At 45.1% G+C, this 13,746-nt stretch overlaps 1 protein-coding gene across 1 annotated transcript in view; it reads left to right on the top strand.

The window, feature by feature from the left end:
- LOC122727629 (putative tetratricopeptide repeat protein 41) overlaps nucleotides 1–13,746 on the top strand; it is an 80,775-nt gene that overhangs the window by 53,196 nt on the left and 13,833 nt on the right. Inside the window, exons 9-11 of the mRNA XM_043965254.1 lie at nucleotides 1,371–1,549; nucleotides 8,712–8,851; nucleotides 10,630–10,798. Coding sequence (XP_043821189.1) covers nucleotides 1,371–1,549; nucleotides 8,712–8,851; nucleotides 10,630–10,798 — 488 coding nt within the window. The remainder of the gene's footprint in view (nucleotides 1–1,370; nucleotides 1,550–8,711; nucleotides 8,852–10,629; nucleotides 10,799–13,746) is intronic.

Here is a 13,746-nt window from a genome sequence, read left to right as displayed (position 1 = left end):
GACTAAACAACAAAACAATCAACTCAGGGTGAGGGCATAAAGGACTCAGAAGAAGAGGTCTGAGTGTTCAAAGACAGGACTCAGAGAAAGGTATGGGGACTGACTTATTCTTGCAAGGTTGTTAAAAATAAGGCATGGCACTTTAAAAAAGGGGAGGGGGGCAGCTAGGTGGTGCAGTGGATAGAGCACCGGCCCTGGAGTCAGGAGTACCTGAGTTTAAATCTGGCCTCAGACACTTAACACTTACTAGCTGTGTGACCCTGGGCAAGTCACTTAACCCCAGTTGCCTCACCAAAAAAAAAGGGGGGGGGGAGGGGGCAGTCTGTGTGGACTCTTGCATTGTGGACTAGCTACTGCTCATGTCCCAGAGCTGTGGAGATTGATTAATTCTGTTCACACTCCTATTTAATATTTATTATTCATTATTTAGAGGGGCTAATCTAAAAAAGTTTGAGCTTTGGTTGTTTCCTTTGTGTAAAAGGTAAAACTTAAGAAATTAAAGAATAAGGACAAGACTAACCCTGTGATTCTTTGGTATAGGGAACTCCCAAATGAGGAAAGTCCTTCCACCAATACTTCTCTGCAACTTAGAGAGCTGCTTAGAAAACACTAATAATCACTATAGGCTGTAATCAGAATAGAGATATTTATTTAAAGTATCATCTTAGGAGAAAGAAAGATAGAAATGGAAACATAAACCAATGCGTTTTTCACGTTTACTTCCCTGTTGTAGATCTCAGTCAAGTAGACAACAGGCGTTTATTAAGCGGCTACTATGTGTCAGGCTCTGTGCCGGGGATACAAAAAGAGACAAAAGGTAGTCCCTGCCCTCAAGGAGCTTTCAATCTAAGCGGGAGCCCATATGCAAACAAATCTGCTTTTCAGGCTATAGTTATGACATTTAAAAAACACACTATGTTCGGGGCAGGTAGGTGGTGCAGTGGATAAAGCACTGGCCCTGGATTCAGGAGGACCTGAGTTCAAATCTGACCTCAGACACTTAACACTTACTAGCTGTGTGACCCTGGGCAAGTCACTTAACCCCCTTGCCCCACAAAAAACAAAAACCCAACATAATAGGTTCTTTTGCTCTCCGGTTGTGTTTAGATCAGTTACAGTGGCCTGAATCTTTATCTATTTTTCTAGTCAATCCATTCTTCAGGGGTCAATTCACACTCAGACCCAGCTACTCACCTGGCTAAATGCAAATCATTACCTAAAGGTTATGATGGACCCCATGTCCAACTTGCTGACCTAAAATCATGTTGACTCAGAAGATAAATTGGTTAATGACTTAATTCATTAGTAACTTAATGGCTCCTTCCAAGTACTAGATCATGTACTCTTTTCTTAATATGTTGTTTTCACAGAACCCTGGCCATAATATCCCAAGCCACGAGGCCAACCTTTTGGCTAAAGCTCCATCTTATCCACTATTGGAATGTGTTAGCAGAAGCTGGATGCGACACAACAGGGGCCTACCTAAGTATGGTGAAAAAGACAATAACTTACAAGACGTACAAAATAAAAGAAAGGCACACATGGACAGGTATTGCCTTACTAGCAATTTACAGATGGCTTAGACATTTACAAAGAAGAAAATGTTAACAGTCACCTGGAAGCATATTGACTAAATGCCACACAATGTCTTAGGCAGGATTGGAAAGCAGGTCTTCCTTGATTCCAATGACAGATGTCTCTCTCTAGTCTATGTGTCTTTAAATTCTGGTTGGTAGTGTTTTTTTTTTTTTTGTTTGTTTTTTGTTTTTTGCAGGGCAATGATCGTTAAGTGACTTGCCCAGGGTCACACAGCTAGTAAGTGTCAAGTGTTTGAGGCTGGATTTGAACTCAGGTCCTCCTGAATCCAGGGCCCATGCCAATGCACCACCTAGCTGCCCCAGGTGGTGTTTTTGAAAATAATTGCTATAGACACCAATTTGGGGTAAGCATATTATTATTATTATTATTTTTTAGTGAGGCAATTGGGGTTAAGTGACTTGCCCAGGGTCACACAGCTAGTAAGTGTTAAGTGTCTGAGGTCAGATTTGAACTCAGGTACTCCTGACTCCAGGGCCGGTGCTCTATCCACTGAGCCACCTAGCTGCCCCCGGGGTAAGCATATTATTAATTTATCAATATTATCCCAGTAAAGAATGGACCATGTGTCTCCCTAACTTCTCATGGTCTCAGGCCAAGTGATAGAGAAAGCAGGGAGAGAGCCTCAGCATTGCAGTTAGCATGAGCAGGAGAAAAGCCCCAAAAGATCCATGCTGTCTAGACAGCATGTGGTCTCAAAGAGACCTAGGAGAGACAGCAAGAGAGACGGGGACCATGTCATCCCTGAGAGCCAAGAGAAGCTAGCATGGCTACCTGTCCAGGTTTTTTTTCCCTTTTGATAGAGGTGGGTCATTATACATGGAGGTAAAGCTAATTGTTTAGCATCTTTCAGTTCCATTGCTGACATGACTTGAAGGTGGTCTACATTAAAATGAACTCTAGAGATGACATCAGAGAAAAGAATGCAAAAAACCCTCACTCAAGTTGCTAAGTCAACTCAAATTATTTTGAGTTATCACTCAAATTGATAAGGCAGAGTCCATTGTCTAGGTGTGGCTTAGTCCCATCAGTCCTTCCCCCCACCTAGACAAAAGAATCTATCTACATTCCTTTTGTTCCCTGGGGTTTGTTCCAGATGAGATTTGATGAAGTTTTTCTAAGAGAACTGACTTGGGGGGCTGAGGTGGGGGTGGGGGTGGGGGGGAGAAAGGACTAAGTGATCTCTGAGCACCCCAAGAAACCCATTAATAATTATTTTCTCACAGATGTTTTGCATAACTGCACATGTATGACTTATATTGAATTGCTGCATTTCATAGGGAGGGATGAGGAGGGAGGGAAGAAAATTTAGAACACGAAGTTTTAAAAAATCAATGTGAAAAGTAATGATGAGCAGGAGGAGTTCAGAGAAACTTGGAAGGACTTACATGAATTGATGCTGACTTAGAGGAGCAGAACCAGGAGAACATTATATACAGTAACAGCAACATTGGGTGATGAACAATAGTGATAGACTTGGCTCTTTTTAGCAATGCAATGGTCCAAAACAATTTCAAAGAACTTCATAATAGAAAATGTTCTCAACATCCAGAAAAAAAAGAACTGTGGTTTATGAATGCAGATTGAACCATACTGTTTCTACTTTGGGCTGTTTTTCTTCTTCTTTTTTGAGGTTTTTCCCTTGTGCTCTGACTCTTCTGTCACAATATGACTAATGCAGAAATATGTTTAATGTGATTGCACATATATAACATATTAGATTGCTTTCTGTCTTGGGGAGGAGGGAGGGAAGCAAGGGTGGGAGAAAAATTTGGAACTGAAAATCCTATGAAAACAAATGTTGAAAACCATCCTTATATGTAACTGGAAAATAATAAAATACTGAACAAGAAAAAAAATGAAACTGAAAAAAATAATTATTTTCTCACAGACATGACTGATGAGTTGTTGTTGTTAAGTAGCAGTTAACCTATTGCCTTGAATTTCTCCTACTTACTCCTGCTCCCCAACCTCTCAGAGCGTTTGCCGAAATCTCTGCACTTCCCCACTAAGCAATACTTGGATACTCTGATGGACAGGGGTGTTTTCTCACAGCTCATCCTTCCTTGTCTTTTCATCCTTTGTGATTCTCATCCCTGTCCTCCCATGGAGGGTCTACCCAGAGATCTTTCTTTAGGTCTTTTCATGGAGTAGTCTATATGTAGTCCATGCATTGCTTCCTTGCTATGTAACTGGGCTACTTCCTTTTCTGTGTGTTTTTTTAAAATTTACAGTTTTGCAGGAGCTTTATTTCTTGGGCAGGAGTGTTAAAACCCTGTTGATGTGGCTGGAGGATGCAGTAGGTCCTTCTGGTTGGTAATGGTGATGAAGATGAGGAGCATAAAAGAAATGGGCACCTGATGGTTGGTGATGATGGTAGAGTGGGGGCTAGGGAGGGAGTCGGCAAGGGATGGGTATAAAGACAATGATGATTACAAATGTTCCTGCTTGGGTGCAGAGGCACCACAGCTGAGGTGATGCATGGTGCCTCCAGCATCCTCAGGACTCAGAGGGGTTGTCATCTCAAGTGGACACTTCCTTCCCACCCTCTAAGGACAGAAGTGATATAGGGACATGGGACCCCATGGGTGGGGCAGGGCATGAAGGGGCATGGGCTGGTCACCCTCTAGGGAGGCTGAGATGCACAGGAGTTCAGGGTGCCGAGAGGGCATCATCCATCAGTGAGACCCAGGTAATACTTCCGAAGCTCTGCCAAGTCTGGTAGGTGCTCCAACTTGGTGTAGGGATCAGACATCACCTGGTCACCATGCTGAGGCCGTGGCTGCAGGGGTGCTAGTAGTTACCACCAGGGGTAGAAGGAGAGGAAGCGGATTATGAGCGACAGCCAAGCTTCTTACAAAGATGGTGTTGGCAGCTGTGGGAAGGACAGGTTGGCCAGGGGAGAGACTAAAGGCAGGGGGACTTATGAAATCGCTGTAGTAGTCAGGCAAAAGGCGTCTAGAGCCTGAACCAGGGCATGCTACTGAGAGTGGGAGAAGGGCATAGGCACAAGACTGGGCATCACAGGTGCCCATCTGCGACTTGGTCCTCAGTGTTTGCAACTTTGAACTCAGGCAGATCATCTTCATTAACATCCGCTGAACCCGAAACCCAAATGAAATCCATTCCCTGAAACCTTGAACTACAACTTTTGGATTCACCTAATCTTGGCTTAACCCAATGACAAAATGTTGTGCCATCAGGTCGCGTGGTTATACTAGCCCCCGAGAGCCGCTCAGCAGTTACCTGCTTTCACCACAAGGTGGCAGGCCTGTGCCACTAAAGGATACCAACTCCTCAGCTGCTGATTAAGGAAGGGCGGTGCTAATTGGAAGATGGCTGGTGGAATTCAAGTTGAATCCCTAGGAGGAAAGGAAAACAAACACTCGGTTCTTTTGCATAGACATAGCCTGGCCAAAGGGAACCTTAACGAGCATTCCAGGAAGCTACGATTACTCAGTGTGGCCCTCCAGCAGTGGGGGTGACAGAGAGGACCCTCTCTCCTTCCTCGGAGCTCTCAGGCCGGCCGGGGAGCTGGGAGGTGGTCACTGCCCCGGCCGGGGCATCTGCACGGTCATGGTACTCGCACAGACTCTGCAGGGATCGGCAGAGACACTTTTCCAGGCCTGTTTGATTCCTTCCTTGTACACTGATCAGGCAAGGGGTTCTCGCCTGTATGATCCGTGGTCCAGACACCAAGCAGGAACTTTTGCCCTCCCTACTGTGGGAAGTTGCCACAGGGAGCCTGGTGCAAGGAGCCAGGCCTGGGGCTCTGTGGCCCGGAGCACTTGGAAGCCTGCAGCTAGGTGTCCTAGCCTCTGTTGAGAGTGAGGGACCATTGTTCTGGGAGGACTGAGAGGTCTATTATGAAGTGGCCCCCTAGAGATACATGGTGGTGTGGGATGATGGGGGGGGGGGAGCTGGTGATATGGGTCGGCTTCATTTCCTGAGATCTTTGTGATGAACCCTGCCATTAGGGGGCTCTTGTCTATACCCTTGAGGGCACTGGTGATGGCAGGGCCGCTTCATCAAAAACAGAGGCTGTGGGACAGCTAGGTGGTGCAGTGGATAGAGCACCGGCCCTGGAATCAGAAGGACCTGAGTTCAAATCCGGCCTCAGACACTTAACACTTACTAGCTGTGTGACCCTGGGCAAGTCACTTAACCCCAATTGCCTCACTAAAAAAAACAAAACAAAACAAAAAAACAGAGGCTGTGATGGACTTGTTCCTTCTGGAGACCAGTTTTGAAGGGAACTTTCTTATTCCCCCAATCTGCGTTCAGTGACTATTTTGTTGTTGTTCAGTTGTGTCCAGGTGGATGCAGATACTGGAGTGGTTCTTGCCATTTTCTTCTCCAGTAGATTAAGGCAAACAGAGGCTAAATGTCAGGGTCATGCAGTTGGCGAGTGTCTGAGACCGGATTTGAACTCAGGTCTTCCTGACTCCAAAGTCAATGCTCTATCCACTGGGCCACCCAGCCGCCTTAACCTATCCCCTTTTTCTTTAGTTCACTGGGCTGGAACATCAGCTCTATTAATTCTGCCAGCTTCACAGGGACCAATAGATCCTTTCATTCCTCAGTTATACTCTACCCTAAATATTTCTGTCAACACCACCTCCTCCCAAGCTCTAAAGCTGACAGCAGTCCAGATCTACTGACAGAAGCTGTTATTGGTCATTCTGCTTGTCTTCTTTCTTTCTTTTTTTTCTTTCTTTTTTCTTTTTCTTTTTCTTTTTTTTTGCAGGGCAATGAGGGTTAAGTGACTTGCCCAGGGTCACACAGCTAGTAAGTGTCAAGTGTCTGAGGCTGGATTTGAACTCAGGTCCTCCTGAATCCAAGGCAGGTGCTTTATCCACTGCGCCACCTAGCTGCCCCCATTGTCTTATTTCTGATGTAGAAACAGCTTCATCATATTTCTGATGTGGAGATTCAAGTGTAAGAACTTGGCTGAAAGTGTTGGTATTTTCCTCCTAGTTTTCCTATAATAAAAGGACTCTGTATCTTATCTCATGCACAAAACTGTTTAAACACGAGTTCACACTGGCCAGAAAGGACCTTTTGGTTTCTGCTGCCCTTTAAAGGTAGATGAGGAGATCCTGGTGGGTTCAGACTGAGATGCTGGAACAGGATGAGGCTAGAGCCTGGGAAGGACTTGTGCCAACCGCTGCACAGCAGGGGATGGGGGTGGTGACAATGGCACTAGAGTGTTGGGGGCTCTGAGAACCTCTAGTCTAGATAAGTCAAGACCTTTGTTAACAAAGGGGAGGAGAGAAAGGGGACTTAGCCAGAGAAAGGGAGGCTTCTTCCCTCCCTCCGTCCCTCCCTTCCTTCCTTCCTCCCTTCCTTCCTTAGGATAGAGGAAAGCGTTTGCAGGAAGATGGGAAGGAGAGAGTAGAGAGATTTCGAATTAAGGGCAAGAAATAGATAGCTATCAAATCATGGAAAGTGCTCCATAATCATTAGCTGTCCAGAGACCTCTGATCATGTCAGTGTTGTCACAGGCCCACCTTTGGGTGAGTTGGGTTCTTGCCCGCAGCTGGGAGCCAAGTACCTCTGGGCAAAGTGCAGGAGCCAGCTGTGGGTCTGTGGTGGAGGGGGTGAGGGAATGTGGGTATGGGACACACCCCCTGCTCCCCTGGCTCTGATGCTCTGCTAATCTGTACATACTCAAAGGCAATCATGCGTATTGGTGATGTCATTCTTCTCCCTTCTCCAGCCTTGCCCCTAAATACCTTAGCTAAAGGTCACATTGTACATTGGGACCAGCGCGTCATCACCTCAGAAGCCTGACCTGCTTCCTCCCCCTTGTTCAGGGCTAAAATTCTAGCTAAACTGTCTAAAATATCTAATGAGTGGTCGCCAATAAATTATAAGCTTTAGCAAGAGTTAGACTTTTAAGCATTTATTAAGGAGAATAAGAATTTGGTAAAGAGAGAGAGAAAGGCCTAGATTCCTATCTATTAAAGGGAGAGCACATTTCTAGCTCCGCTCTCCACCAGAGTCCAAAGGAAAGAGCGAGAGACCGAGCGCCAGTCTCTTCCTTCCTCCTCCCACTAGCCCGCGTCAGGAAGTGACGCCAAAGAAAAGACTCCTGGTCTTGCCCTCAAAGACCTTCACTTCATGGGCGGAACTCTTCTACAGTAAGGCTCCAGCAGGTGGTGTTATTCCAATCATTACACCCTCCATTGCCCAGCAAGGTTAACTTAGCTTGGGTGCTCATGGTGCTTAATTTGGTGTTTCTAAAGAGCTGGAACTCTCATGAGCGAGGGTGCTCCCATTATCGATGTAGGCTGGTAGAGCGTACCTTCTCTCTCTTAGTAGAAATTTTCATAATTGGCTTTGGCCAAAAATAGCAATAAGTAAATTCCTTATGTGATGACCATTTTCCTGGTGATGTTCCTAACGACCTTTGTGACCTTGGGCAAGTCACTTAAACCTTTCTGGGGTTTTTCCTCATTGGTAAAATGAGTGGGCTGGACTAGATGACCACAGAGAGTACTTCTAGCTCTATGTATTCTGCCTGTGGCACTTAGTACCTATGTGACTGTGGGCAAGCCATTTATGCCTCTGTGCCTCAGTTTCTTTCTCTGTAAAACCATCAGGCCAGACTGGATGGCCACTGAAGTCCCTTCCAGCTCTAGGTCTATGATCCTGAGCTTGCAAATCTCTCTGAACTTGGCATGGTGGTTGACAGATACACATGTCATTTTGTCCATACTTGGAACCTTTCGAACTTAGCAGGACCTGCCAGAGCTTGGGCTCTGCTGGTCTGGTCTTTGAGAACCTGGAATCACTTCCATGCTATGAAACATCAAGGGCATGGGATTTTAGGGGAGGAAATGCTAATTGTGATCATTATGTTAAATGTATTATTTAGAAATCATAAATCATAGCATCAAAGGCTTTGATAGAAAGGACATAGGACATAGACGGAAAGGAGTTTAGTCCAACCTCTTCATTTTACAGATAAGGAAACTGAGTCCCAGAAAGACAAGTTAAAGGACATATGAGTAGTAAGCAGCAGAGCCGGCGTTTAAACACAAATCCAGTTTTCTCTGCAATCCTGTTTGGTTTTCAAATGCACTGATAGACTGCTTTTCTTTTTATTTCAGAACTGAATTGCAAAATTTCTGACTTCTCAACCAATGAGAAATGCCAGCTAATCTGCTTTGTTGCAAGATTTCTGAATTATTTAGGCAGGACCAATGATGCTGAAGAACTATTCATAACTGCTGAGGACTTGTTGATAAAGGTGAGTTCAGAAATCATTCAAATTCTAAAAAAAAAATTATCCTGTAATTTGGAACAATTTCTTTCTTTCCTTTTTTTTTTGGTGAGGCAACTGGGGTTAAGTGACTTGCTCAGGGCCACACAGCTAGTAAGTGTTAAGAGGCCAGATTTGAACTCAGGTCCTTCTGAATCCAGGGCCAGTGCTCTATCTACTGCACCACCTAGCTGCCCCTAATTTGGAACAATTTCAATTGTGGTTTCATTATTGTTCATTGGTTCTACGAATACTTGAAGAAATCAATTGTTTGAGACTGTGACAAAACCAAGATTGTGCCTATTCCCTAAACCATGTAATTGTACAATACCATGCAGTTGGCTGTAAATAGCAGGGAGAAGATAAAAGCCAGTAGATATCCCTCTAAGTTTAAAAAAAAATGTGCAGAAGCTAAATGAGCAATATAATGGTGGATTGAAATGAATTGGGTTTTTTTTTTGGTGAGGCAATTGGGGTTAAGTGACTTGCCCAGGGTCACACAGCTAATAAGTGTTAAGTGTCTGAGGCTGGATTTGAACTCAGGTACTCCTGACTCCAGGGCCAGTACTCTATCCACTGCGCCACCTAGCTGCCCCTAGGTGCACACATTTTAAGACAGGATCTGCCAATATTAAGATTGCAATAAGCTCATAGAGGGCAGGGTCCTCGACCTTCGCTGCATCCTGGATGTTGCGTCCATGAGGTCTGTGTCCCCCTTCTCAGAATCACGTTTTTAAATACGTGAAATGAAATACATAAGGTGACAAAGGAAACCAATTGTACTGAAATGCAGATATCCGAATAAGGGAGTACTCCCAGGTCTGTCCCTGGGCTGTTCAACCTTTTTATCGGCCATCTGGATGGAAGGCATCTCTAGCATGCGTGTGGAACCCAACAGCTGACACAGCTTGGGGCAGCCCCTGGCCTGCTGGATATCTGAGGCCAAGTCCAAAAAGATCTCAGTAGGCCGGAATGAAAGATCAGATTACAGACTTTACAATGTCATAGGGACAAATAGAGGGCTCCATACTCGGGTTCAAAAAACCAACTTCAAAAAGGCAGGCTCAGTCAATAAGCATTTATTAAGTGCCTACTATATTCCAGAAACTGTACTAGGTGCTGTAAATACAAAGACCAAAATAAAAGAAGCCGAGAGAGAGACAGAGAGAAAGAGAGACAGAGAGACACACAGAAAGAGACAGAGACAGAGAGATAGAGACAGACAGAGAGAGACAGAGAGAGACAGAGAGAGACAAACAGAGACGCAGAGAGAGAGACAGAGAGACAGACAGAGAGAGAGACAGAGACAGAGAGACAGAGACAGAAACAGAGACAGAGAAACAGAGAGACAGAGAGACAGAGAGAGACAGAGACAGAGAGAGAGAGAAACAGAGAGACAGAGACAGAGACAGACAGACAGAGACAGAGAGAGAGAAACAGGGAGAGACAGAGAGAGAGACAGAGACAGAAACAGAGAGAGAGAGAGAAACAGAGAGACAGAGACAGAGACAGAGAGAGAGACAGACAGACAGAGACTGCCTTCCCTGAGCAGAGCACAGCCAGCCTATCTTTTTGTTTTTGTTTTTGAGCATGTTGCCTGAGGGAGGTTGTGATGACCTTGCTGACCCCCAGGGATGTGCCCAAGGCAGGCGGGCTCAATTCTTCCTTCTAGCCGCTACTGCCATGTCTAGGTCCTAATTATGATGTGCCAGGGAAATGTCCATTCAGTTTGGATGCTCACTGGCTCTGTTCCGTTCTTTTTGCAGCATGACTTGGAATCGGAAGCACTCTTCAAAGTACAGCTCAGTTTGGGAGAGCTCTATTTGGAAATAGGATCCTTGCAGAAGGCCTTTTTCTTTTTCCAAAGGGCATGGGTCACGTGGAGGCAGTTGGCACCGAGTGGCTTACACAATCTGGAAAGACTGAAGCAGAAAGGTAGGTGCAGGATGCTCACAGGGAATTCCGTAGGAGCAAAGTCCACCCTGGACACGGACCTGATCTGTGAGAAAAGGGAAGCTCTGTGGTTTGTGCAAAGGCTGCTTTCCTGGAGGCCGCCTGGTAGACCCCAGAGAATGAGAGCCGTAGGTTTGGATTGTTTGGGTTCTGTTCAGGGCTGTGGGGGAGCCCGTGCAGACTGACTGATAATTACTGTGATAGTGAGGATGACAAAGAAAACATTTTAGCCTGAGCATTACACCTTGGAAATTCCCAGACTCAGGGCTTGAGTTATTGTTTTGTTGCTTGTCTAGATGTAAGAAAGTGATGGAGAAAATGTTAAAAATAATGCAGTCTAAGGGGGCAGCTAGGTGGCACAGTAGATAAAGCACTGGCCCTGGATTCAGGAGGCCCTGAGTTCAAATCCAGCCTTAGACACTTGATACTTACTAGCTGTGTGACCCTGGGCAAGTCACTTAACTCTCATTGCCCTGCAAAAAAAAATGCAGTCTAAACTTAAAGAAAGGTGTGTTCTGCATGATGTACATATACATATATGCACATATGCATATATGTGCATATATGTATGTATGCATATATGTATTTATTTCTGCCACCACCTTGACTACTGCCTCCTGAGCTATGGGCTTCACCTGGGAAACTGGTCTTGGAGTCAGGATGACCTGGGTTCAAATCCAGCCTCAGACAGTTACTTGCCCTCTGGCATTGGGCAGGTTAGTTAACCTCTGTCAGCCTCAGTTTCCTCATCTGTAAAATGGGGATACTAATAGCATCTCCCTCCCAAGGTTATTGTGTGGATCAAATGAGATCATATTAGTAAAGTGCTCTGCCAATCTGAAAGCTCTCTAAAACTGCTAATTAACTATTAGTATAGATTGCTGTAAGTGCTATAACAGTAGAGGCAGTGAAGTGTGGCATAATAGGAAGAATATCATCCCTTGAGGTCAAGAGACCTGGGTTCAAATCCTGCCTCACATCCTTTATATCAGGGTGACCTCTGGTGAATCACTTGCCCACGTTGAACCTCAGTTTTCTTTCTCTTTTTTTTTCAGGGCAATGAGGATTAAGTGACTTGCCCAAGGTCACACAGTAAGGAGCCTCAGTTTTCTAATCTAGAAAGTGGGGATAATATTTATACTACCTCCCTCATAAGGTTGTGGTAGGGAAAACAACTTTGCAAACCTTACAAGTACTATAGAAAGCTGAGTTTGATGGTAGGGATCAAGGAGAGGAGATCACTGGGAACTTTATGTAGTGACCTTGTCCAAGTCTCTTTCTCTCTCTCATCATATTTCTTGATGTGTTCAATGAAGGGAAAGTGTGATATAGTAGAAAGAATATCATCCCTTGAAGTCAGGAGACCTGGGTTCAAATCCTGACTCAGATTCTTTATAGCACTGTGACCCCTGGTGAGTCACTTAACTTTGTTGAATCTCAGTTTTTAAATCCAGAAAGTGGGGGATAATATTTTTTATTTAGCTTTTTGGAAAACTGAGGATGACTGTATGAACTTCATTTCACAGTTGAAGAAAGTGAGGCAGTCAGACGTTGTGACCTGCCCAAGATCAAGTAATAAGGGACTAAGGTTGCATTTGCACTCCTGACTCCAGGGCCAGAGCTTCTCTCCACAGTGCCACCTGGTACGAGATGGATGATCTCTGCACTTTCTTCTATGATGCCAGTAACATCCTGACTCTTTAGGAGTTGGGACTGAAGAATGCTGCATTCGACAAGAAATTAACTGAGGAGAAACGACAAGCGCTGTCTGAGGGGCACACCTTCCAAATAGTCTCATCGTTGCCATTCTAGAAGCTGCATTTGTGAGGGCATTGACCAAATCATGATTCCCAGCATCTGTAGCTTTGAAGCCCAAAGGAAACAGTGCTGACATCCGTGTGATCTTACTTACCAAATGTTCTACCATTTGCAGGGATTCATATGTGAGTCAAGCATATGCCACAGAGATGTGAATCTGAGTGACTAATGTGGAAAAGACACTGGGATTGTTTCACCGGATGCCCTTAAAGATTCCCCCCATGCGCCATCTAATCACTTGCACTGCTACGGTGTATGCATATATAAGTGTTGGGTTTTCTTATACCAGCATTCTTAGTCTTTTTGGTGTCATGGACCCTTTGGGCAGCCAGTCTGGTGAAGCCTGTGCACCCCCTCATCAGATTAATGTTTTTAAATGCATAAAGAAAATACAGGATTACAAAAGAAGCCATTTATATTAGAATAGTTGTCAAATATTAAAAAGTAGCAACAGTAAATTCAGGTGTCCCAGGTTAAGAGCTCCTGCGGTAACATATAAAAGATATGTGTTGGGGGTGGGATGGAGGGCTATGATCTTTGTGGAGGGTAGGAGGGGGAGGATCATTCTAGCTCGGCCAGCTTTTTTTGTTTGTTTGTTTGTTTTGGTGAGGCAATTGGGGTTAAGTGACTTGCCTAGGGTCACACAGCTAGTATCAAGTGTCTGAGGCCGAATTTGAACTCAGGTCCTCCTGACTCCAGGGCCGGTACTCTATCCACTGCACCACCTAGCTGCTCCTCGGCCAGCTTTTGTGAGGGGGCACCAGGGTCCAGGACCACTGAGGCCGGGATTCATCTCTCCTTCTGTCTCCAGGAAGGTTTCCTGTGGGCTAGACCTATCCACCTGCTCCTTTCAGATACCTCTGCTCTGAGTTGAGAATGAAGACACTTCCCTGATTTGCTCTCAGGGGTAAACGAGTAGACCTTGGCTTGCACTTGCCCCCTTCCCACCAAATGCTGCTTACACAAGATACTATTACACATAGAGAGCAGATCTCTTCATTACAGCACACGGTCAGGGAAGTTGTGTAGGTTAGAACAGGCCAAGGAATTCACGAGAATCAGCTCTTCATCAGGAAGCAAGATCCAATTTCAGCTCCTACAAGGAGAGAGGG

Source organism: Dromiciops gliroides, chromosome 5 (genome assembly GCF_019393635.1).
Source record: "Dromiciops gliroides isolate mDroGli1 chromosome 5, mDroGli1.pri, whole genome shotgun sequence".
NCBI classification, from domain to species: domain Eukaryota; kingdom Metazoa; phylum Chordata; class Mammalia; order Microbiotheria; family Microbiotheriidae; genus Dromiciops; species Dromiciops gliroides.
Note: the sequence above shows the minus strand (reverse complement) of the source record. Positions and strands in the feature narration are given on the sequence as shown.